Source organism: Corvus hawaiiensis, chromosome 7 (genome assembly GCF_020740725.1).
Source record: "Corvus hawaiiensis isolate bCorHaw1 chromosome 7, bCorHaw1.pri.cur, whole genome shotgun sequence".
Classification (NCBI taxonomy): domain Eukaryota; kingdom Metazoa; phylum Chordata; class Aves; order Passeriformes; family Corvidae; genus Corvus; species Corvus hawaiiensis.
In genome coordinates, this window is record NC_063219.1 from 15,218,445 (window position 1) to 15,244,870 (window position 26,426).

Here is a 26,426-nt window from a genome sequence, read left to right on the forward strand (position 1 = left end):
ACTTACAGTACATACATATTTGTAACTGGCAACCTAGCTTCTTCCCACCAGTTTCAACTGGTTTTATGTAACTTATGGTCTGGCTCTATGTGGAATGGTGGAAACCATTCGTAATGGGGTAGGAGTCTCTCGTGTGTCCTGGTCCTGAAATTCATGGGAAGAACATGGCCAAATTGCAGAAAGATCCCTTCAGCCCTGTGACTTGTAAAAGATCCACTCCTATGTGACTTCCATCCTGGAGATCAGGCTTGTTTTGCCTGAAGTTTCATGAGAAACTTCATGTGGCTCTGTGAGAGGAGATCTGACTCAGTGCCCTAGAGCCTCAGGTCAAAAGACTCTCTCCTTCCCTCTTCCTTGCCTTTGTGCAGCACACTCTATTCTGGCCTGTTACCCATCTTTATTCTGGGAATGTTTTAGGACCCTTGGTAACATGTTCTGCAATCATTTAATCCTGGCTGCTTATTTATGTCTATAATATTAATTTTAGTGCAGAAAATATGCAAGAAAAACAGCTTATAAACCATATTCAATATGCTAGATACCATTCACATTTCTGATTGCACAAAGAGAAACCACAAAGGACTGCTAGTGGTGCCTGACAGACACTGCCAGGGTTGAGTCCTTGTAGTGGTCAAATAATTGGTAAATAACAGGACTGTGTTACAGATTCACTCCTACTTTATACTGTGTGAATAAATCCTCACACTTGTTTACTCTTCTTCAAAAAGTGATTTAATTTCTTTCACTGTTACTGCTAAAGATCTGTTCAAATGGACATTGGCAGAGTTTTACTTTCTTCAAATCTTTTCAAAGCCCTGGTAATCTATGCCATTTTATAAATTACATTCAGAGCTAAATCTGAGTCAAGTCAGGTGTTGATCTTAATTTTCAGCTCAAGTCTCTGAGACCAAAATTAAGGAACTCGAAGTAGAGAAAGTTTCTGCAGTATGCTTTTACTTCTAAAGCCCAAAAGTATATGGAGGTTCAAACAATGATAAACCCACAAAACATACATCTGACTCCTCAGCTTTGCCTATGAAGTTAAGAACCATGTTGGGATCTACTGAGGTTCCAAGTAGGATCATCTTTTCTATCCCCCATAAAAACTAATGGGAAGTGCTGAAAGAACAGAGCAACCCTCTCCTGGGAGATGACCTTTACTGCCCCCCAAATAAGAGTGGCCCCTGGAAAAGCTTACAGTAAAAAGAGCTGCTGCTGCTACAGAACTAAGGGTGGAAGAGAATCAGGTGTCAAGTACTCCTACACACATATTTGGGAGAGCATGGTGACAGCACGCCAAGGAAGGGGTCTCTACAAAGCCTGTCACTGACTGGGAAGGCCAATAAAGGTGTAGGGAATGTACTCCATGTGCAAAGTTTTAGCTATTTTTTTATGAAAACAAGCTTTAAAAGAAATCAGTATTGTTAGGGTTCCAAAATTTGTTGTCTTTCTTAAAAATTCAAACATTTTGTTAGGAAAGTAATTTTGTTACAGAGGATTTTTTTTTTTAACCAATATAATTATTTTGGAGCAACTTATTCCTTCCCTCCCTCCCTTTGATGGTATCAGTTACACCAATGCAGAGATGATTAATACACATCTGTTTCACTTCTGGGGGAAGAATAGCGACCAGCATAGCTTAACTGGTATACATCTCACTACCGCAATTGAAGAAAGTCTCACTGTCCAGTTTGTATATGTCAAGTCCTGTCTCTTTACTATAATTATGGCTTCAAGTCAACAATTACACCTTCTCCTTTTCTGCTTCCTGGCACTTGGGATGGCCAGAACACACTGATCTCTTTATTTCAAAAGGGTCAAGCCCAGAGAATACTTTGGGGTACATTTGGCAGCACTCTGAAATTTGATCTAAACAGTGATTTCAGGCGTATTGGATGATGAGCCGGCAGAGCCTGGGGCACTCACAGTGTACACTCACAAGCGAAGAGACACAAAGTCCAGCTCTGCACTCAGTGTGAGGGATACTCACCTTCTAGTCCCACACCAACAGGGACTCTTCCACTGCCTTTCAATCCTTCCATCTTTGCCTTGCTCCCCTATCAGCACTTACGTACTTCACAAAGATATTGTTACTGCAATTTAGCAGTGTTTCTTCTAAATACTACGGTTGGTTACGGTTAAACACCTGGAACAAGTCGTCTGTTTCCACAGGCTTCCCACGACCGTAACTATTTTTGCTCACAAACACGTGTTTCCTTTTTCCATCCTCACTCATTTCATTTCTCTGTGTCTTGATTTTCACTCTCCCATCCACATACGCCTCTCAGAGCCGACTTCTTTCCTCCTCCAACCTGACTGTCCCCCAGTCCCTGACTATCCTGCTCCTCAAGCAGTAGCTTCCTTTCACCATGTGCAGTAACTCCCGTCTGGAATGTAGCTTCTCCTTCACCCCATGCCCTATTCTTTCTTCATGTCCTACTCCAAATGCTACCCTATAGTGATAATCTCCTTTTTTTCCTATCATCTTGCTTCTGACTGTTTACAAACTGGAAAATCCTTATGTGAATTTTCGTGCCTTTAAAAATGCATTCAGTAGTACACCCAGTTCCAAAGAGAAACCGGCTTGCTCATCCCTTGGACCATACACCAGTATTCTCTACTACACAGTCTTCAGTACTTCTCCCTTCTAACTCCAAGTAACTTGGAAAACAACACTTTTGCAGTTTCCCCAAGGACGCAGCAAAGATTTTCCCTGTGTGTATGATGTATATATTTTTTTGCTCTGTTTAATCACATACTTACTGTTATCACTCAAAACAATGTCCATGTTAGCAAAATGATACTGCATAGTTCACTGTGAAACCAAGGTTCAATGAAGGCTCTTATTCCATCTCACCAGCAGTTTTCCACTTCTGCTCATGAATGAGCAGTTGCCCACAGCAATAAAAAATATTCTCTCCGTAGAATGTTTTGCAATTCTTTCTTCAGAGACTGCTACAGTCTATCCACACAAATTATATTCCATTGTCTCCTGCTGCTTCTCATTCTTTGCTTCAATATCTGGCCTATATTCTCATGACTCCAGGTCATTCCCTCAGGGCTGGAGCAGAAAGCCTCTACACACATGCGTTTCCATTTCCTGTCCTCCTAATTGAGAAGGGGAACAATGACTTTCACTGTGCTATTTTTAAAGTTCTGTAATGGCTTTAAATCCCACTTCCCATCTGCACCACTCCCCATTAGGTGTGTAAACAAGCTGCAGTCATTCAGGATGTAGAGATTTCAGCTGAAACGCAGCTCATGTGCTCCCTCGTTTGTTCTGATGCCTCCTTTGCTGATATGTTGGTCTGATCTCTCCCCCAGGCCTGTGGGCATCCTGTAATATTCTCTCCATCGATGTGCCAGTGGAGGCTACTGGGGCTCAGCCCAGCCAGCTCAGCAGTCGGGCAAAGACCTCCCTGCAGAGCAGATCTAATGAGACAGTCCCCTTTGGGGTGGGTTTATGTGTGGCTTTGCTTCTTGATGCAAGCTCAATTACCCCATTAATAACTTCTTTTTAGGGTTTGTTTTTTGTTTTTTTTTTTCCTTTGGATGATGCTTGAGATTATTTAATTGCTGCTGAGCTTCCTAAAAGAAGAAGAAAAAAGTATATTAAGGAGTTTAGCCCAGTTCTAAGGCTTGCAAGGGCATTGACCTATAAATTCAGTCAACAGGCGCTAAGTGGGAAATTCAGTCAAGTCTAAACAGGTTGCCCAGAGAGGCAGTAGATGCCCCATCCCTGGAAAAAGCCTGACCTAGTTGAAGATGTCCCTGCTTGTTGCTGGGGGGCTGGACTAGATAGTGATTAAAGGTCCCTTCGAAACCAAACTGTTCTATGATTCTAAATGCTGCTTCAGATCCTGGGACTAATGTTTTGGACTGGCTGACTCAAGGCAACTGAGAGCCACCCAGGAAAAGACAGTCTCCATCTGATCTTAGGAACTTCTCTGCCTCTGTGTATCCAGCCCTGTCCCTCCTGCAGCACAGTTACCTAAAAGAGGTACCGTACACTTCTTCAGGATATGGGGTGTAGATAGAAAGGGCTCAGTGGAGCTCATGTGCATGTGCTGGTGGTGTGGACTGCAGACCTACAGGCTGGCTGGGGAAAGTCTACTGTCTTCAAAAACACCAACAACAAAGGTAATGACCATGTTCCTGCCCTTCAAGTTTGTACTAGGAAGAGGATTGTGAGCAGTAGGTACTTTTCATTGGCATATGCCTGAGTGTGCAGGAGGTATTTAGGAAAATACGAGGGTTGTAGATAGCCTGTGTTCATGGGCAGTGTTCCAGAAGGAGAAGGAGATCTTCTGAAGCCATTGCAGTTCCCTATGGCCAACATGCTGCTGTGTAGGACTTTTTTACAGGGCCCCTTATATCTAGGTTTGGAAAGGAGGTCTTTCAGAACGGATGGCAAATACGTAAAACCCGAGTGAAGTGCAAACCTGGAGACCCAGAGTGTTACTGTCTGGCACTAGGGGGAGCAGTGCATGACAGATACATGCAGATGAGCTAGGTGACCATAGGAGTTCTCCTAGGTGTGACAGTGACAAATTATACACGTTTTGTAAAATTTTCACACCCCAGCTCTTTCAAAGTTTGCAGTAGGGTGGGGACTCCTACTATGTGGTTATCTGGTCAGCTGCCTTTGAGGAGTTAGGAGGGAAAGAGCCATGTTCTGTGGTGATGCTTGGGGTTTGTGGTGTGGTTTTTATCTCAGCATTGTTGTGATTACTTTTTAAAGGTAAACTCTTGCTACCACTGCCTTGGCAGTGTAACAAAGAGAAACTTTCTCCAAAGAAACAGTCACCAAAATTGTGATGCAATCTTGCAGATAAGAGATAAATGAAAAGTTAATGCTGAAAATTGCAAGGACAGGTGAAGCAGCACAACCCTGTCTTGGACTTCTAGAAACACTGAAGTGGCTGAGGACACACACATGTTTTTCCCAGCTGACTTAAACTGCTTTTGGAAACCCTGTTTCTCAAGTGTCTCTAAGTCAGGGTTCACTATTGTTGTTAGTGGTTAACTGGAGCTAGGCTTAGACAGCACAGGCCTTGGTGGATTTGGAGGAGTAAAAACAATGAAATCACAAATATGTAACTAAGTCTCTATTTTGTGTCTGTCATTCAGAATCTCACAGGAACAAAGTGCCTTGTACATGCAGGCTATGGAAGGCAGTACTCCCACCTGCAAAGGTGAGATCCCTCGCTCCCTCCAGCCGCACTCCTCTGATAGGCGCCGGAGCAAAGACAACCAAAGCTGGGTACCCTGCAGTGCTGTGTCAGCGCCGGGCTCCTGCCGCAAGGGACTGGTGAAGGATTTGTTTCCCCTTCTGCAGGAGAGGTTTCCAAGAGCTGCCTTTCAGGCTGAGCTCACCCGGACGCTGTGAAATGCGGGGAGCAGCACTGCTGACCCGTGGCCGAAAGCTCCATACCCCCGGGTGACCGCGCACCCCGGCTCTGCAGCGGAGCCCCCGGAACCCGGCGAGCCCCGGGTACCCCGGCCGCGGGCGGCTCTGCGGCCGCGCGGGGGCGCTGCGGGCCGGGCGGGTGAGGTGGCAGCGGGAGCGCCGCTGTGCGGAGGGGGCCGGGCTGTGCGGGATCGGGCCGGGCCATGGCGGATGGGGCCGTGGTGCCGGTGCCATACGGGGGGCTCGCTCTCAGCCCCGTCTCGGCACTGCCGAACTCCTGGCTTGCAGTGCAGCCCCTCAGGGTCACCCTGCATGGCCCCGGTCTCGGCCCTCACGAAGGTACGACTGCTCTCTGTGGTTTCCTAGAATCCCACACGAGCCTCTTCACGTGCACGTGGCTTTATGTTTAAAGGGGTTTGGGTTTTTTTTTATTTTCATCAGAAAGAAATTCTGAAACCGCACAGCAGAGAGCAGTGCAATGTCAGTGTCGCCAATGCTTGCGTTTGGAGGGACAGAGCAAGTTTCTTAGGGCTCAGGAGGCTTTGAAAGTGACATAGCCGAGAAGGGGGGTTGGTCTTTTTTGTAGGTAGTTGAACATTGTTTATGTGTTCTTGCTAATTTTATGAGAAAGAACAAGCTGTGAAAACAATCCTTCCAGCAGGCTGGGAAAGGCCGAGAGGTAATGAAGTTTGAGTAGAAGTCACTTTTCAGGGAACCACTACAAGTGTGTGGCTGATGTGGTCTCAGAGGTGCTGTAGTGAAGAGTGAATGAGGAACTCCCCCGAGGCCAGACAGAACTCACCAGAGTTTGCTGCCACTCAGAGTAACCGAGTTAACCCGGGACCAAATTCTCTCCTGCAAGAGGATAGGAGCCGACTATAAACCTCTCTGATGTCTTTGCTATTTGTCCCAGAGCACTTTTAACCCAGTGAAACAGAGCCTTAAAGCCTTTGGTGTGCTTCAGGATCTCACTGTAATGGAGGGGTCTAGGCACACTTCTTGCAGCTAGCTTGGATGCTGTCACCACACAAAAAAAGAATTTGCAGTAATAATTACAATGAAAACGAAAAAAAAATATAAATCAGATATCTGTATTATCTAGAGAACGTGTGATTGAAATGACTACTCTAAAACATGACTTTAACCACAGTGATCACATTGCAGATCACCATAAGATATTCTGGTGAATTGGCCTTTGTCATGTAAAGACTCTAGATTTCTTCACTGAAGTTCCCAGCTGCCATGCACTTCTCCGCTCCTGGGAGACACAGCAGTGGAACAAAAAGAACGAGCTCTGCAGCTGCCAGGTTCACGTTTTGATTAGGTGCTTTGTGTCTCTAGTGTACTCTCAATACAGTTCAGGGTGAACTATCCAAACCAGCTGTAACAGGATCACAGTATCAGTGTCAATGCAGGAAGTATCTAGTTCACTCAGACAAGCTCCCCAGTAGCTAATCCACCCTTGTACTCAGAATAAAACCTCAGTAAACTCTGCTCAGTCTAAGCTGTTCCCAGCTACTATTAAGTTGGTCCGGGCAGATATATACACAGTGGATAGGAATGAGCAGTTCCTTGCTTGTCCATGACTGACTGAAAAGAACAAGCTTTACACGCTGGGTCTCTTTGATCTCCACTCTGTGGTTACTGGTCATTAAAAGTGAATGTTTGCTTAGGGGGCTTTTGTTGTCCTCACTGAACTGCTGCTCCATTTGGGTCTGTAGCCTCATGTGATCCTGACTGAACCACAGCAAAGCACACCCATATCCAGAGAAGTCAAGCATCTGCAGCACAGTGAAGCTAGGGGAATAGAGGTGTCCATACTGTTCCTGTAGATACTACAGAATCCTGTATTTTCTGCCTCCTCGTCAGAACCAGACAAGCCCTAAACCTGAAAACTTTTGTAGGTTATGAGAGTCTTTCAGGATAGCATTACCATATGTTTTTCCTCATGTTATATTCTTCACTAAGCACCCGCTGTTGGATGCTTATCTGTGAGGCAAGATACTTGCCTCTGATTTTTTATTCTCATCTGGTACAGCCTTTACATTTATACTCTCATGAATTTAGATGACTGTCAGAAAAGGTGGAAGTTGGTGTTTCTCCATTCTCACTGTGTTAATACTGCTACTAAACATTAATGTTACATTAGCATCTGCGGCCAGACCTAACTTCAGAATTCCTCAGGACCCCCCTTCTGGCTGGGAGCTGCCTTCGTTTGCTGCCAGGCCAGGAGTGGAGCTATGTCTCATCAGATAGCCCTGGAAAATACGGTGTGATAAATCTCAGTTTTCTGTCTGTAGATCTGTTTATAGATCAAGTGCTTATTCCATTGTTTCAGGTGGCCACTGAAAAGTCACATGCATGTGTCCCACCTCTCTTTAGTTCAAAGTCATCTCTTCTTGTTGCCTGCCCTCTTTGGTTGCTAGAATCCTTTATCCCTTGTCTGTCTGCTGTACTTTGTCAGCAGCAGAGGCAAGGTATGGCCCTTGCAAAGTCATGAGCAGTGAAGATGTGTTCAGTACATACCACAGAGGTCAGCCTCACAGCTGATGCTTGTTTTTTCAGCTGAACTGGGCTCCCGTTGACAAAAGTGGCCCTCAGATGCTGCTGTGTAACTCATCAAAGGTACTATTGGGTGTGATTGTATTCCTCTTGGTTATCCCAGTTCCTTTTTAAGACTCACCTCTTGCCTGATGCTAGGGGCTGCTGGTTGTGACCCAGAAATCTGTAAGCGCTGTTTTGTTGGTGTTCACAGTATGATGGTGAGGGTACAAATGTATTACTTCTTATGCTGGGTGTCTTGCTACACATGCAATCAACAAATACAGGATTCTGTAGTTACAAGATCATGGATTCACGTTATATTGATTTAGGCATGTACCTCCACAAGCCATTGGCTTTTTCCCTTCCCTGCTAGGTAAGAAAAAAGCTGTAAAAAAAAAAAAAAGGAAGCAAGCCAGTCGCACCACTCTACTTCTCATTGGGTTGCTGTGGTTCTGTGGTTACACTGTGTTTTCTAGTGACATCAGTGAAGGCTCTGTAGTTTTCGAATGACGGACTGTTTTGGTGCTTCTTTTGCTTGAAGAATAAAAATAGTTAAAGGGGAAAAGATTAATTTGGCCATTTACATCTTTCCTTCTAGTTACAATTTCATAAGTAGGTGGTTAGTGCTAGTGGTTACAGAGAAGAAAGTGGTGATTTTATTATTAGCTTTATATCAGACAGGTACAAATTGTTCTAGTTGATATGGAAACATAACTGGCTTTCCACTATGAAAAGAAACATTTCATTGTTTCCAAACTTTGAAGACTACTCCAGAGATCCCCTTTGGTCTATTTAGGTTTACCCACTGTTTTTCAAGGCTATTTGCGTTGCTTTGAGTTCTTCCATTTCTTCTGTAATACAGAACAGCTGATCATCCTTGTTTCTGTGAACTCAAAAGTCCACAGGACTTCAAAAAGTGAAAGGGTAAATTCCTGGAAGAGAAATCCCCTGTGGCTGTTGAAGACAAAGACACCACCCTTTGAAGTTCCTGAGCCGCTGGTGAAGGAGGGCTGGAACAGTATTTTAGGGAGGTTTCATAGCATGCTTTCATTGGTTGTATACTCTTTCCTGCCATCTGCTCTTGGACGCTGCTGAGAAGTGGACAGCTGCTGCTGTGTCTTTTAGCATCATTCCCACCTTTTTTTTCCCTGCCTGCTCTGTCTGGTCTTGAATGATGCCTACGGACACTGTAGAACAGGTTCTATTCTATTAGTATTCATTTATATTGTACTCTTCCTGATTATTGCAAATAATGTTACCACATATGAAATAAAGAGTTACTGCTGCTGTGCTCTTCATCATCAGTAGATGTTAGGCATTAGTAGAACTGAGTGTATTTTGGTGTTCCCAGTGAGTTAATAGTGACTGCAGCAGAGCTGGAAGCCAAGAGCACAGCCTGCTACGTAGTTTGCCAGTTTCAAAAAGATGAGCTATGATACCTCATGTTTAACTACTTACAAACAGTACAAATAAGATGCATGACTGCAGTATGTGTGTGACTTGGAAAGGGAAAAGAAAAACTAAACACGGTATTAGCAGCACAGATAAAGCTCCAGCCAGAAACAGATTCAAAATACTAATTCTTGGTAGGTGGCAGCACCTAAATCATTGATAAGAGTTACCGATGAATTTTTCAGATAAGAGATCTTGCTTGCATACAAAAGAATGGTGCTTATTGGTTTTATTTGTTCCTTCTGTCATAAAAATCTACTGGGTAAAGGATGTTTAAGTGTCTGAAAATTGTTGAAAGCAGTGATTCCTAGTTCTGTTGCAAGACATAGATTCACAGTACTCATTACTAAATCTGCTGCGGATCCATGCTGTAACAGGACAGTGTCGATAATGGTATATCCTCTTTAGAAATCTCAAAGGACTTTAATGGAACAAACAAAAAAAATTCATACATTTGTTATTAGACTTGTAAAGTTTCAAGATAATAATTTCCCAGTCTGTATCAATACAAAATTGCCATCTTTTACAGATTATCAGTAGAAATCAAGAAGGCCTGCCAGCCTTTGAAGTTTTCCACTGAAAGTGCAGACAGTGAGACTAGTCGGTGCTCCAGGCATTCTCTTGCCTTTGGTGTCGGATTGGGCAGCAGCAACCTGCGTGTCTCACTTCCCAGCAGTACCACAGCCTTTGGGCAAGTGGCTCTTCTCCTTCCTGTCTCTGGTGCTGAACACAAAGTGTTACTTTGACCCAAGGAAAGTTTTAGCATGCATGGTTTTATTGCACACATGCACAGAGGCTTTTTCAATAGATGAGCACTCTCTGTATGAGCTTTCTGGACAGTTCTAGTTAAGTGAAGGTGACTAATTGCATCAACTCACCCCCACTGGAAAGTGTTGGCCTTGTACTCATACAAACCTAAGTGAAGAAATTAGGGCAGGAACAAAAGAGGACTCTGCAGAGCTTGTAAAATCTCTTTATTTGAAATTTTGCTGGGGTATTCTTTTTAAACGTTTTATTACAAAAGGGCCAAGGTATCTCCAGCGATCACATATCATCAATGCATCAGTTTCATGCTGAAAAGACTGAAAGCAGCACTTTAGCAAAACATGGAAATATTTTCTAGCAACTAGACAGAAACTGTGGCAACACTTCCATTTTCTGATAATTTTTAGGTTTTACTTCAGAATAGAGTCAAGACAATGTATTGCTGAATAAGTGACAGGTTTTGTCAAGAGTTTTTTTTTTATAATAGACCGTGGGTTTAAGTAGCAAGGGAAGCCTCCAGGCATACTCAATATACAGTTATGCATATTTCATAAGCATATTTTTATATTACTATATTTCATTGTATATATTTAATAGATTTAAGTTCTAAATCTACTTTCCCACACTACCTGCTTCACATGCAACAGGCTGTTCCAGCTTCTCTTCTTCCAGTTCTGTTGCAGGGACAGCTTTCTGCTACACCTAAATATTTCACTAAACCTTACCCTGTTGTTACTATTGCATGACGAGTAAGATTTTGTGACTTATTCATGAGCTTAAAGCCATGTGAACAACATGTGTGAATCTGATTCGTTTGCTGCACGTGCCAGTGCTTTTAATCCATATACTGGCCTCCATGGAAATTAAATCAAGTAAAGAAAGGATTAAGTTAAAAGGAAGTTAGAAAAACCCAGATAGGTCCAACTAGCAGCATCTAAAGTTCTATTTGTCATAACAGTGACTTGAGCTTGGAATCGTACAATGGTAACTACCCATAGCATAATTAGAAGAAAAAAGGCTGACTAGTTATTGAGAAGTAATTGGACCTTCATTAGCCATTCAATTGTCACAAATAACACAGAACACTTCTGGTTTCATTGTAAGGTGAGAAAGAAAGATCAATACCATAGTTTTTGCTACGTTTGGCCTCATCTGGGTTTTGTGATATTTAAGCTTCAATATCTTTTTTCTTTACAGGTTTAACACTCACATCCATAATTTCTGTTCTGCAAAGACTAGACTTATGAGAATAAATATTTTTAAATTCACTGCCTAAAGTTGAAAATTGGAAATTTTGACAAACTAGGGAGTTGAGAAAAAATAATTTTATGTTTAACAAAAAGAATTGTTTTGTTATAAATTTGATATAGTTAAATTTTAAAGTTAAACACTATTTCAGAGAAGTCCAAGTATTTGATGTAAAAATACCAACAAATTTCCTTTTTTTCCATGATCTTTCAATACACAAAAATTTGCCAAAATAAATATTGACGTCTTTACTGTGAGTGGAAGAGGTTATTAAATTCTAGTACTTCATGTCTCTAGAGCACATTAGGTGCCAAGTATTTCATGTTCTGCATATTGAAAAGTAAACCAAGAGCATCCATGTTGCTGAATCTAAATAAACTTTTTGAGGGAGAGCCATTTCAAAAGGTGCCACATTTGGAGGTGCCAGTCATGCTGTGTGCAGAGAAGCTGACTCTCTCTCACTTCCTCCAGCCTCTTCCTTTTGCTGCCTGACTTCCATCAGGGCTGTGCAGGTTGTTACCCTCTCCTGCAAGTCACCCTCTGGATAAGACAGCCTGCATCCCCTTCTAGTTCACGGATTTGTTGGATTAGACACGAGCAATCTGCCCTTATGGAGCATCCAGCATTGCAAAACAAACCAAGAAAACGCAGCCACACACTCAGCATAGGGACTGCCCTCCTTCCAGGAACCATAAATGAACTGCTTAAGGTATATTTTTGACTGAGGCATCTGAAGCATGAGTGAAGCATCTCTGTTGACTCCCATGAAAGAACCACACTTTCCTTGTGACCAGTGACAGTAAAATAATTGCTGTATTTAATGAAGTATATGGAAGCCTGGTCTTTTTTAGTCATAAAATATGAAGTAAAAACATGAAAAACAAGAATGCAAGTTTTTCTGAAAATTGCAGTATAAATGATGGCATTAATGAGAGGAATTTTTACACCAAATATGTGCCTGTGGCTTACATAAGAGAGGAGGAATAACATGAGTTTGGAACCTATTGGTAAGATTATAATAATGATACTATATTATTTCAGAGAGACAAATAGGGAAAAGAGCTTAAGTGGTGTTTCATCTTAGTGAGAGAGTACTATAAAAAGACTAGACAAATAGTCATAGAATAAAATATGATATAATGAATTAGTTTGGCATTATGAGGGAAAGGAAAATATTATTAATTTGTGAAGCAGACAGTCATCTTTGCTACAGAATTAAAACTGAGAAAGCTTTTATAAATGCTACCCACACGATCTAACACCTCACAGAGCTCAACTATGAAACCAACTTATTCTGCTGATTACTGCTGTTCTAGCCATCTTTCCTGCCTGTAAAACATTAAGTCAGCCAGTTATGAAGCTGTTGAATGTTTCCAAAGTGTCACTTACCAGAAGGATTTGATAACTTACAGAGAAATGAACTGTTTTGCTTTCTGATCTTGATTAAGTACTGCTAGCATACCACGTTTTGTGACAGTTTCAAATGTGGATTATTTTTGGTACTTGTTTCCCCGCCACCAAGTATTTTTACAATTTTTATCTAGCTCATTACATATACATTTTTAATCTGTATGATGCAAATCAGTTAGACCATAGTACACCAAAGACCCTTTGTAGCACTGGAGAAGGTCTATTTTTAATCACCAATTTGTTTGGCTTCAAACGAAGTAGAAAGATGACAATAACAAAAACTAGCAGCTCTGTCTAGCAGGTACGAAGGTCAACTCTGAAAGCATGCAAGATGAAAAGAAGTCTTATCAAAGCTTCTACAGAACTTCAAACAACTCAGCTTTCCCCACACACCAGCACATGGAAAGAGGTATCTGGAATTCAGCTGAAGGCCAACAGAGACCCAACTTCCAATGAGAATTTTCACAGGGAGAAAGGATCTTGAAATATTTCTTACAGTTGATGGTGTTGCAAGTGCCCAGCACTAAGTGCTGTGGAAGTTAGTAAATATCAATCCCCTCATGTTTCCTAGTTTGCAGAGGGAAGACTTTCTAGTTTGCACAAAAGTAAGCAGTACTTCTGCTGGCCCCTTTCATCACTAGTTCAGGGAAGCTGCAAATTCCCAAGGAGAAACTCTAAAAACAAGACTAAGGTGTAGTAAGTTAACAATAACCCATTTAATGTATAGCAGTGTTTGTTTATTTCCTGTATATACTGAACTGTAAGAGTCTTTGGGGTCTGGCTACTGAGTTCCTAGTTTGAAAGAAATATGGAGTATTTGCTCAGTGTATATATTTTTATTTATGTAAAACCAGCAATCTTATATTTTGCATGTCAGTGGCAATCTTGGCCCAAACTTTAACATTCATTTTCTGTAGAAAACCTACATCCCAGGCACTGATCTGTGTGGGAAGAATAGAGCACCCTGCTGCTTGTTCCAGCTTTCCACACAAACTGCTGCATCACAGGCTAGAGCATGAATGTCAGTAAATCCTGCCCACAGCACTGCATAGTCCAACCAGATGTTACCCAGTGTTTCAAGTTTTCCCAGTTTTATCACCTGTGTTGTTATGGGATGTGGTCATCTAAAATTACCACCTATTGGCATCATATAATTATGTGAGGATTTCCATTTTCCCCGAAAGCAAGGTCTTGCTTTTTGCTGAATGAAGCAGATCAGACAGAACATTTTCAAGTACTACTCTTTAAAAACAGCAGTCAGAAAAGAATGAAGAACAGCCATCAATGAAGAAACTGAGAACTTTTTGTTCAACTGTAACCTCATAACCACTAAAAAATGTTCATTGCGATATAAAAACGTGACTGTGATTAAGACAGCTTGCTACAGAAATAGAAAGAAAATTACATTTGAAGAGTCGAGAAAGGAAAGGATAGTGAAATTTTGAGTACGTAACAATTTCTTAGTTCATGGAAACATCTGCCATGTCACCTCAGCTGCAATTACTAATGATTCCCAGTGAAGTTTCGTCCCTTACCTAAACTCTTCCTTGCTCTGTCCCTCTAGTAAACAACAAAAAGTTTTTATCTGACTTCAGGGGCAATTTTTTCACGTCCCCCTTCCCGCAGTTTCTTAGATCTTTAGTCAATAACTGTTATGTGCAGAGGCCCCACTGCTTAGCTGTGATAGAAGCTAGCTTGAAATAACTTTTACATGTTCAAGCAAGAATGCAGTTTGCAAATGTCAACAATAAATTTGTTTTAGTAATGCATAAATCCATCTGCTATACACCAGCCTTCTTTGGTTTGGATTTCATGTTATAACTCTTGCATACATCATCTGATTCCTGTTTATGCCTCTTCTAGAGGTAGAGCTCTTTAGTCATGGTTCAGACTGTTCCTGTCGTAGGCAAAATCATGCATTTTCTGTTTTATTTTTCAGAACTCACTCCCCAGCGCTAGCTTTTGTCTAGTGAGAGGAAGAAGCCTGTTGTATCTTACCTTCCAATGTACTTTGCCTCCAAATCTCACCTGAGCCCCTCACACACATACACTCTTTGGACCTGCAAAGCTCGAAGTCAGTACTGAAGACAGGAATGAGTTATGAGTTACCTGGCCAATGCAAACGTTGGTTATTGGAAAAAAAGAAATTAGGCCCGAGGGAGTCTGGAGCAAAAGTCAGGAGGTTAGGAAAGATAGCAACAGGTCAAAAATATCTGCTCTTGCATAGCCTAGGAGTCCTTGATAATTTTTTTTTTAATTTATTAAGTATCTGTGGAAAACAGAATTAATGAACTTTCCCTGCAGACCTCAAGGCCTGACTGAGTAGTGAGTTCAGATTCACATATTCCTTCCAAGAGTGGGGAATCTGTAATCCTAAAATGATAGACTACTCATTGCCTACTCATAGAGTAGCTGTGTGGGAAACTTCTGCCCTATGTTTTTCTGTATCAGATAGGACTCTGATAATTGAAAATTACAAGGAAAAAAATAGTTCAGATAAAGAAGTGGATGAAAATGAAAGTAGAATATTGAGGGCTGGGAGTGGTGTATGCATATGCCATCGTCTTTGATGCAGACAAGTATACCTGTGAATTCCCACTCATCCAGCCAGAAACTCACACTCTCTTTTTCACAAACAGGCTGACAGATCTTCTAAAGGAGTGAAGAGCACATCAAAAGAGACTCTTCCTGACTCTTCCTCACCAAGCAGTATGGTCTCATAATTTGGCTGTCCAGGTATGATACTTGGTTGTGTTTTAAAACTCCCCATTCTAATGAGCAGAGTTCTGAGACCAAATCCTTTCACTTTTGCTTTGCACATTCTTCCCAGAAAGAGGCACAATTTCCTCTATTGCATTTTCTGGGATGTACACTGACCTAGCGTTTGCACCTTTCATTTTGGTACTGCTGTGATCTGACAGAACACTATACTTGACTTGTATATGTAAAATTTTTTGGGGTGCTGCTAGTGAAAGATGCTCTCCAAGTATCAGGGAAAAGCATAGACCTCGAGGTTCTGGAGGGCATCACAGGACAATGGAAATTCCCTAAGGTCTGAGCTCTGTCCTCATCAGAACTAGCTGCTATATGGACCATATGGAGGTAGGTATAAATATCATCTCTGCAAGTACATAGCCTCCAGTCATCTCTGTAGTGCCACATATAAATGATGAGAATATAATTGTCAATAAAATCTAAACTGAAATCTCACTTTGGTCTTCACTGCTACATCTGCTGATTCGAGTGCACATACTACGCTGCCAGAAAGTTCAAAAGGGGAACCTGGCTTAGAGCAAAAACTCATAAAGCATTATATAACATTTAGATCAGAAAAGGCTCCTACAGTGGTAAGGAAAGCCAAAGAAAATTAAGCACTGCAGAAACAAGAGAAGGTTGGAAAAAGTAACCACTGAGGATGAAGAGCAGTTCAGAACAGACAGAGAATTTGGGCAAAGTAATTTCTAATAAGATAATTAATCAACATCATGCCAAGAATTATTTAAGTGCAGGAGGCGAATACAAAATATTATTGCTATTACCATATGTGAGATTATTGTTTCTGTTCTGTTCTCCCATAACCTTCACTATTCAGCTATTTTAGTAACCTGTTGCTTATTTATGGCAGAATTCTTCACTGGTGGTTACAGGCTGAATGTCTCAAGGAAATGTGGGTGTACCAAGAGGAAATTGTCCATGTGGATGTAGAAGGCCTAGTTATGGTCAACTTAGTGGCCAGAAATTGAGGTGAATTGGAATATACACAGGCTCTATGGTGATACAGATTCACTGCCAGCTGTGGCCAGATATCATGAGGTTGTGGATACAGATCCAAAACATCTCTTCACCCAGGAAAGATAAACTTAGAAAATAATGTACTTGAACTGCTTTTAGATTGCTTAAGAGGAATTGCCAAGAAAAGGAAAAAGAAACAATTGATTCCTGATTAGGAGTCAGACATATGATTCACTTCTTGCAGTGGTGGAAAAAATTGCCCTGGGTAATTATTCATGCAGTGACAACAGATATGTGATCTTTTATCATTTTTTATCCCTAAAACACTGGGTAGTGAAAAATTATGGAAAAGTACCAGACTAATGTCAGAATACTAAAATACCTTCAAAAAAAGGATATGTCATCAGAGGCTGCTTTTACTTAATGCAGCACACTTGTATATCAACACTGAGAGAGCAGTTAGCACCTGCAAACACTGGCAAATTGAGAATGTGAATGTGTCTTTGCACAGTTGGAGTGGTGCCAGATAAATGGGCAAGAGAGGGAAAGCAGCCTAGAAGAGCTATGAGATTTGGTGTTCTGGGAGCTGCTGCCACTGCAAGAACATGGAATAAAGAGCTCTGGGGTTTGGCTTCACAGCTGTGAAGCCAAGATGGATTCACAGCTGTGAAACAGAGACACATGCTGCCAGTGTTGCAAGGTGAAATTTTGATAACAAAGAGTCATATTAATAGATAGTAGCTGAGAATGCTGAAATTGTTTTAAGCTTCAGCAGCTTTGTGTGTTGACTAGCATTTAGTGAGTGAGAGTGTCAAAGTGGTGCAAAGAAAACAGGATTTGAAACTAGGACAAGTTTTTTGTTTAAACACGTACAGGAGGTGCTGTCAAAGGCATTACAGCTACCTTCTGCAAGTAACTCTGCTGGAAGTGAAAATTTGATTGGTAGTGTCTCTGAAGCACATCACAGCAGCTGTAGCTAGACAAATAGAAGAATTGACAGATTGTAATGGTGGCCGGCTGAGGAGGAGAGCTGAGAACAGAAGTGTTGGCATGAGCATGGCATGGCTGTCTCTGAAGGGCAAAACACAGGGTCAGAGAGGAAAGGTTCATGTTGTCTTCACTGCTTTCTAACATGTAGCCACTTCCTGTTTCTTCTGAGAAAGGTGAACAAGAAATAAACTTGAATTTGGGCAAAGCTTCAAGGTTTTTATTGAATGGTACATAACTAATAAACAAGATTATACACTGTCAGTATTTTCATGGAAAATAGACTTCGTTAAACACAGCAACATACTTCTGCCTTTTGGATAGATGCTAATTTAGCATTTATAAAACACAAGGCCCCAGCAGAGCTGGAACATTCTCCCATCACAGCCTAAGATGGCTCCTGCTGGAGCCTTTTCTCCAACCAAACTGTCAGCACTGGCTCAGAGACCATCAGTCAGCTCCATCACAGCACTTCTGGGACACAATGCCACTGAAGAGAGCTAAGATCAGTCTTCTAGAGCAGCAGTGTCATCAGTGCCAGCCTACGGGGAGACCTCTGTGGAAGTGCAGAGCACTAATGCCAGAAATGGAACCAATAAATACCAATGCAGGAAAAAAAGTTAACATTCCTTTGTACATTAGTGTGCTCTCCTACCTCTGCCCCCCAGACCTGTGGGTCAGCCTTCCCCCTTGTATGACACACAAGCCTCTGTCATAATAGTGTTTGGATTTCAGTTGATCAGTAGGCATGATGAAATTTGACAGTAAGATGCTCAACTGCAACAGCAATAGCTCTTAATGCTATACACACATATATATTACATATTGGTACAATACATCTCAAAAAAGTCAATGGCCTAATGTAGCCATTTCTATGTGACAGGGTTAATCTTCAAATACAAATGCATATACTATTTATTCTCCTCCAAACCATAGAAGTTACAAAGGCTATTCTCTCACCTTCCTGCACACCTTTTGTAAAAAGACAATTACTTTTATTTCTTTAACTGAAATGAGTTAGCAGACTCTCCATCCCAGCTAGGAAATGGTTTCTCTCTTTCCTTGTTACAGTTAACGGTGATGTGGAATGGAATCACTTTTTTCTCTAGCTTCTCAGAAGGCATTTTCACATAGACTCCTGTAGTGAGACATCGTCTTCTCTTTATCTGTAAAATACGGGAAGAAAGTAAAATAAACAAGTGATCACAGCATAATCATTGACCAGCACATTTTAGAGACACCGATGGATATTCTGCCTTTACTGAGTAGAATGTATTCTAGACACCTTTCTCTGCCTCTTTATAGAAGATCTGTTGAGACCATTTCAGGGAGGATCAGGATGTACAAGGGATATTTATATTAAAAAAAAACAGTCCTGCCATTCATTAGCACTTTGAAGGTGCTCCTGCTTCAGAGTTCAGTGTTGGTTCAAAGCTAGAAGTGTTCACACCAGACAATTTCATTTAACTTCTAGGGACAAGGACTGATTGAAAAATATGGGACAGAGATATTGTTTGGTTTCAAGCTCAGTTTCATTTCTAACAGACTATGAGTACTGCAGACCCCTGTGGAAAAAGGCAATGCAGGCTTACATTTTGCATGCTTTTGTGCAGACATTTCTAGCTGTGAAATTAAAAATGCTTTAAGTTACACTTCCCCCATCCATGGAGAAGCCTGCTTAAATTTGCTTTTCAGAGGTGAATGGTGAGAAAAGGAAAAAACAAATCCTGGGATTTTGTGTGAATCATTTGTGAAATCATAGTACACATGAAGACTGTTGCCTTCAATCACAGAAGCATCCAGGACTTTGCCTGGTTTTAAGCATCCAGACCTAAGCCAAGGCTCAGTCCAGCTGATGGAAGCTGAGTGCTTTCTAGTACACTGGCAACATCAATGAGTCATAAACAAATATAAGTGGCAGCTCCATCAAGTTCTCTTATTTTGCATTACTGTAATAGCATTGCACTAGTTAAATGGAGCATCCCACTGGGTTTGTTCCCAGTGTTCTTCCCTGTTCTCATTTCTTTCTCCTTGTCCTCATCACACAAAGGGATATTATTAGCAGAAGGAGGCTGAGTTGATGGGACTTACCGCTTTGCCTGCAAGAACAGCTGAGATGATGATACTGTAAAGAAAAAATCCTGAGGCAGTAGCTCCTAATACCCAGAGATATATGGCAGTGTCTGGACAAGGTTCTGGATCTAAAACATATGATACCACACAAGTCATGTCACACATGAGCCTCATAAGGATGGCCCTAGAGTCTGTAAATCAGCCTCTATACAGCTTTCCTCTAGCATGTGTTATCCCAGGATACCACCAGGACTGAGCTCTGAGTCACTGCCCACTCAAGCTCCAATGAAAAGAGTCTTTATCTGTAGAAGAGCATATACACCTTACTCTTTTAGTTTTGCACTTCTGTATCTAACTGCCTAGACACACATGATCAACACTGATGGTGTTGATTATGCCATCAAAAATCCCTAAGCTGCTAAATACACTGCATGGCTATGGCTATGCTTGCTTTGGGTGTGTGCAAGGAGACCTGAAAGAAATAACAGCTAATCAAGATTTTTAGTGCTCAAACCAGTATTTACCCTCACTTCTTACAAACAGAACTCTGAAAACCTTTGAGAGGTAATAGCAACTCCCTTAATTTGGAAATATCACAGTACTGTAAACCTGCTTGGCTTACCAATGACATAGAGATGTGTCCCATTTCCCTTGTTCATAAAATAGGGTGGGGGGTACATCCGCTCCATCTTGCAAACATAAAGCCCGGTGTCATTTGCTTGCAGACCAGCCAGGGTGAGGGTCACATTGTTTTGGCCAGGGGTAACATGGCACTGAATGATCTCTTCCACAAAGAATGTTTTAAACTCCGTGGTGTACGATGAAGCGCAAATTTCTGTGAAGCCATCACCAGTCTGTTTAAGCAAAGTCACTCGAATTTCCTTTGCATTCCCAATGTTCTTGTATTTACACACCAAGCTGGCAACTCCTTGCCTGTTGGCCAGAACCATTGCTGGCTGAGTCACTTCCATTACTGTAAGGAAGTAAAGAGTGTGATGGTAAGTGAACTGTCAAGAAAGGATCCCAAGTCATTTGCTTCAAACCTGCACAGTAGGAAGGGACTCCTGCCACCTCCTATTATCCATGGGGGATTCCTAGAAAAGCTGCTTTCAAAGAAAGGATTCCAAGACCACAATTCATGTTAGCACTGCATTAATATTCTTTAAAAAGCTCAAGAAATGCTTTGATTACTAAAAATGATATTATAAATCTCAGCAATTACTTGTTGCTTAAATAGTAGGTTACTTGGCCCACTTAATTGAGCAATGAATGACCTGCATGCTTCCGTTTCCCTCAACACAAACTTTTTAATATACATAAGAAAAACCAAAAAAGTAGACTATAGATGGTAAGGCTGAAATTTGAAATTTAAAATCAGGCTTTTAAACCACAATTTCTGCCTGGTAGAAATAAACATGTTTACATTTAGGAACAAAAAAGTTGACGTCCTGTATGGAACATGGAACAGAACTATTAAGGTAAAACTGAACAGAAAATCTGTTTGCATATGTTTGTTTCTGATCTTTTTTCTCCTTATTTTTAACTAGCTACTTCCAAGCCACAGTATAGCAACAGTATATACCCCGAGCCAATATAGCAGCATGCAGCAAAGCCTGATAAACAGACTGCCAAAAAAAATCTTCAGGGGAAATTACTGTGCCATGTACAGCCCCACTGACAGCTTTTTGCAACTTCTGTATTCTATACTGACACATGATGGGAAGGCACTGTCTTTTGCTCTAGTAAGCTGTGAAGACTCAGTATTATTTTTTCAATCTCATTTTATATCAGTCCATTTTGAGGCAGGGCTTATGTTCTTCAGTTCTGCACACAAGAATTCCAGATAAAGAGCAGAATTTCTCCATCCATTCAAACCTCTATACCCATGTTATCGGCTGTCACAACTTCACTTGCAAGGCCTAGTTTTTCAAGATCTTTTTTTCCTGCCTGAGCTACTCTGAATGCTGCCCAGTGTCCCTACAGGTAGTATTGCTCTGAAATCTGTGTCTGGTTTTCCAGACACCTTGCAGTGCCCCAAGACCTTGCTCCCATCAGTCCTATGTCACCTTCCTCTCCCTGTTGTACCAAGTCTGTCTCCTGCAAGAACATGAAACTGAAAACAAGTCGACACCTCCAGATACCTTGACTCCTTCATCTACCCACCTTCAGCAGTGGCAGTGGCTGTGCAGAGAAAGCCCACGGTGACCAATATTGAGAGCATTCCTGTTCTGGGACAGATGCTGAAGGGGCTGAAGGTGTCTGATGCCTTCAGACTTTAAGACAAACTGGAACTCTCAGGACTGGAAAAGAGGTGACACCTTTCAGGATACTGAATCTTCGAAATGTTTGAAACCACACAGAGCCAGTGTGTATATATAGCTTTGATCCCAGATGCTGTACCTGAGAGTAGTATGAAGCTTTGTTTTGGTTTTACGAGAAAGGAAGTAGTGGGTTTGATTAGTACGTGCACAGTTAACCTCAAACAGCATGTCAAAAACAACTATTCAGCAGATGGAAAATATATATTCAATCTGAAACTGCCGTCCATTCTGCTTTAAGAATGGTGGGAGGAAAGGTAATCATCATTAGAGCAGTTCAGGCCCCTTGGTGGTGCCAGCTTGCAGAATCACAGCACTTAATATTTCAGCAATCATCAGATATTTCCTACCAGGACAACATTCAGAGATCTGTACTTCTGCCTAATGTGGCACAGTGAATCGCTGCAAGCTAGCTTTTTTATGGAGGACTTGCCTCCACCCCCAATTTCTTTGCTTGCTTTAATGTTAGTGCTTTTCATGTTTAAAAATTGCTACCCCCTTCAAAATACTGATTTCACTTGCAATTACTTAATCTTTTTGTATCAGCAATGTGACTTGAATCATAACCCAGCCTCTTTAAGCTTTCGTGTTTCCAAGAAAAAATTATCTAGGTTTATAGCTAATGACTTTCACATCTGTACAGAATTTTGCTACCTACAGACTTTACTGCCTAACTACCTTTATATCAACAGATGAAAAACACTGCAGGAGCTTTGATTATTGCTATCTCTGCTTAGAGCACCTGCATCATTTCAAATCTCAGTGAAACAGTTTTTGCTCATTGGCCTTTTAAAAGTCATGTAAGCTCTGAAAATTGTTTTGCTTTTTTATGTGATAGCCTGTCATATCCATGAATCATTGCCTAAAGAATTCCATAAAAATGAAGGTTCACTTCAGTTATTCAGAAGGTTGGCATTCTTTTTCTTACCCGCACTTTGAGAAGTTCTTTTAGAAGGTGCTTGATCATTTATATATGTAGATCTAGTAGATTGCAAAGACCTGCTTTTGCACTGTGACCTAGAAAAACTAACAGCATTAGTTCTTGAACACTAGCCCATCCAATACAAAGATCCAGGATAAATACTTAGTCTTGAAATCACATAAATACCTAATGATATAAATAAGTTTACTGCTTCCATACCTAGGTTATGCAATATTTGTTTGTAATGACAGATTCACAGTCATTTTAATCTTAACCAGCATTCAAAACAGAACTGATGATAAATATAAATACTGCTATGGGAAAATTAAGAACTGCACTCTAATAATGAGACAGGCACATACTGTATTAATGGGTAGACAAGCTTAAATCAATTTTAATATTAAATGTAATATTAAATAAATGCTATTGCAATATCATGTACCAGACTATCAGTGAGATTTATGGCATGAAATTACCAAGTTATGCCTGACATTTTCATATCCAGAGTAGTAACTAAATTATCTGTCCTTTTCTATCTTTAGAGCTTGGGTTTTGCATGCAGTTAAACAAATGATGCATTTGAGCTTCATCAACCATAGTGTCATCTCCTGATGATTGATTGGGACTGCAAATTGATGGTGCGATTAGCCACTAGACACTGGCAAAAGATTGCCATGTAAAACTCAGTGCTAATGCCACACATATCCACAGGATCTTGCACTGCTAGAGTGAGAGGCAGGGCTCTGGCACTCCTCTCTCTCCTGTTTGAGATTGCTCTAGCAAGCTTTGTTTCCAGCAGTACTCATCTTGTTTCCTGGATGTTTTGTTCTCAGGGTGCCTTTTCAGATCCATTACTTTTTCCTTTTTACCCTTGTTCCTCCTTAAAAGCCTTGTTTTATGACAATTACTCTTCTAAGTTAAGCACACCATGTCTCCCTGTGGAATCTCTTGAAGTTGTCTCTGTCTTCGCAGATAGGGCAGCCTGAAGTGAGCCCAGGCTGCCTTGGGTTATCTCTTCCAATGGATAGAGACTACCTTGCCATGGTGCCTTCTACCCTTCCTAATCAGACTTTGGATCTTGAGTTAATGTATGCAGATAGCAGATAGATCATGCAGTAAAAGACATCTTGTTCCAAATAAGATCTCACTTTCACTGCTCCCATCCTTCCCAGCTCAGTTACAGCATGGAACACAGTATTGGTAACAGAATGAGTTTCCCACTAAAATAAAATCCACAAGAATCTCTGAAGACAGCTTTTCTCTCTTCTGTATCCCTTATCTAACTACTCTTCAGCTGGTCAAGAGTCTTGGACTTCTGCTTGCCCCACCTTCCCTGAATATATCACGTGAAAAATACAGGCCATGCTTTGTGGGCACAGGACCTATCTTACCTAGTTACTGCTTGTTATCTTAGTTATCTTCTAGTTACCTAGTTATCTTCTTGTCTGTGTAGTCTAGTATCTTCCTGCCCTGACTGTTTTATCTTGGGAACTCTTCATCTTTCACCCTTTCTCATAAATGGAACCTTACACATGGCCTAGTGGCCAGGCAAGGGAATGGCTGAAAGAAGAGCCCTAATTGTGACTTTGAGATTCAGGTCTTTAAGTGAGGTATTTCCTCAGGCTGTTTCTAAAAGTTTGTGCTTTGTGCTCCAAAAGATCAATATTATATTCTTCTTTCCTTTAATGCACATACTTAGACTATAGTGCTCTTTGTTCTTAGGGGTGATAATAATTCCCATGTCACAGGAAATCTTTATACTTTACATATGCTACCACAGCAAAGTGTCAGAGCACGGGAGAGGACTGAGGGCTTTGCAGTGCTAAGCTGCAGAGCCTCAAACAAAGGGTTCAGCTTAGGAGTGGTTTGGGCTTCACAACCTCTTTGAACTTAGCTGAGGGAGGGCCATGCAGTTTTACACTGGACTACACTACTGTGATTACTCAGATTGCTAGGAAGTTAAATAACTAGGCTTCTCATTAAGTTTCTTTCTCATTTTGAGTTAGTCACTTGCATTCTAGTGATCTGCTTTTCTTCATTAACACTTGTTAGGACAAACCTTCCTGCTGATACTCTGTCAGAATTCCCATTGCAAAATGTTATTATTCACAAAATTATTTTCACACTTTTAAGCCTGTCTCATGCTGCCCATGTTTTTTTCTTCTATGACAGGAACTTGCTTGGCAAATTGCTTGAGATGTAACGGGGAGAAGAAATTCTTATAATTTGCATAAGTATCTGGTTTCAGAATATTTTGCTAATGTGAGATCATGTCTTATTATGTTCAACAGTTCACGTTTTTACCATGTTAGTTTGCCACAAACCTATTGGGGTTTTGAAATGCACTGTCATTTGAAAAAATCCATACCTCAGATGGTATGGCTGAAGAAAAAATCTTCAAAACAAGAGGTAAAGAGAAAAGGAAATAACAGAGTGACTGGAAAAATACTGTTTCATTACCATTAAAGGACTAAAACCTGGTTAGTGTAAGTAAAGACGTAGATGTAACCAAGTTTGGTGGATCAGGCTTAGTTCCTGAAGGAACCACAATTCACATCACAAAACTACTGATTTTTAAGTGTCTCAGAATTACTGCCTTTGTTTCAGCTTCTAACCTGGTTCTGTAAATGCTGCTCCCCAGTCCTAAGCCTGTGCCCTCAATCCAGCCTCAGAAGAGGTGAGGACAGCACTAGCTGAGGAATTCTCTTTCCACTACTTCTTAGGGCACACAGGGTTGGTCTTCCTGTGCACTTCTGATGACCAGCAGATTGTCCAAAAAGATTTGAGATGGGGGTGGATGTGTGACTGTCCTTTTTCTTTGTGATACAATAGTTGGTATTTCTTTTCTGGAAGCTAGGCTTTGTTTCCCCTACTGTAAAGTTAATTATATCCAAGCTTTTCTGATACACACAGCATCTATAATTATCTAACACAGAGGGCAAATTTCTTCCCAACTTTTCGTGCTACCAGTTCTCATTTAGCCTTGAGTGTCTGCATTCTAGCCCTTACCTGGCTGGCTTTGGTACCTGTTATTTGTCAGAAGCCACCTATGTCCCAGTAGCAACCAGGCCTGTGTGAATGTATTGCCCCCACCCTATCCCCATGCAGCTTACTGTCAGAATGTAAGGTCTGAGATGTATGGAAAGAGATACAGACAGAAGTAAGAGGAAATAGAGACACAAGGCTTAGAAACAACACAGGCAAAAGGTCTTCACCGACTTCCTTATTCTTCTCCAGTTTCCTTTAGGGGGTTGTGGCAAGGGAAAGATTTTAGGACAAATTTTAAGAGACCATAAATGTCTTGGCAGATGTTTAATGACTTTCCTTTACTGGAAGGAGTTTTCCAAAGCAGAGCTCCACATATTTGTTGTTTCTAGACCAATCATTTGGGATTGAGCACAGAATAAAGCAGATATCTTCACCCCAAAGCAGACATTGAAAGCTAGTCTCTTTTCATGAATAAGCAGAGAAGAACCAAAGGAATCCCCCAAGTCTAAAATTAAGCCATTAAGTGTACCCCATGACTGGAGAAATACTGGAGAAATGTTTTACTTCCACTTTCCTT

The 26,426-nt window shown here is 41.1% G+C and overlaps 1 protein-coding gene and 1 long non-coding RNA gene across 3 annotated transcripts in view; one reads left to right on the top strand and one right to left on the bottom strand.

Annotated features, from left to right (window-relative positions):
• The first annotated feature begins 5,645 nt into the window (after window positions 1–5,645).
• LOC125328904 overlaps window positions 5,646–26,426 on the top strand; it is a 114,787-nt gene continuing 94,006 nt past the window's right edge. For both annotated transcript variants that reach the window (XR_007204942.1, XR_007204941.1), the window contains exons 1-2: window positions 5,646–5,749; window positions 15,469–15,565. This is a non-coding gene — a long non-coding RNA (uncharacterized LOC125328904). The remainder of the gene's footprint in view (window positions 5,750–15,468; window positions 15,566–26,426) is intronic.
• Window positions 17,747–22,004, bottom strand: CTLA4 (cytotoxic T-lymphocyte associated protein 4). The gene is made up of 4 exons (XM_048310127.1): window positions 21,785–22,004; window positions 20,244–20,594; window positions 19,640–19,749; window positions 17,747–18,714 (listed from the first exon to the last, which is right to left on the bottom strand). Exons 1-4 carry the CDS (start codon window positions 21,840–21,842, stop codon window positions 18,544–18,546), a joined length of 690 nt encoding a protein of 229 aa, XP_048166084.1. The 5' UTR covers window positions 21,843–22,004; the 3' UTR covers window positions 17,747–18,543.

Bases quoted from the DNA above. Each gene is read 5' to 3' on its own strand.
- CTLA4 (XM_048310127.1), bottom strand. From the start codon at position 21,842: ATGCTCTCAATATTGGTCACCGTGGGCTTTCTCTGCACAGCCACTGCC. The intron at 20,595-21,784 runs GTGGGTAGATGA...ACTTCCTTACAG, and splicing joins AGCCACTGCCACTGCTGAAG to TAATGGAAGTGACTCAGCCA. The intron at 18,715-19,639 runs GTAAGTCCCATC...CGTATTTTACAG, and splicing joins CTGTTCTTGCAGGCAAAGCG to ATAAAGAGAAGACGATGTCT.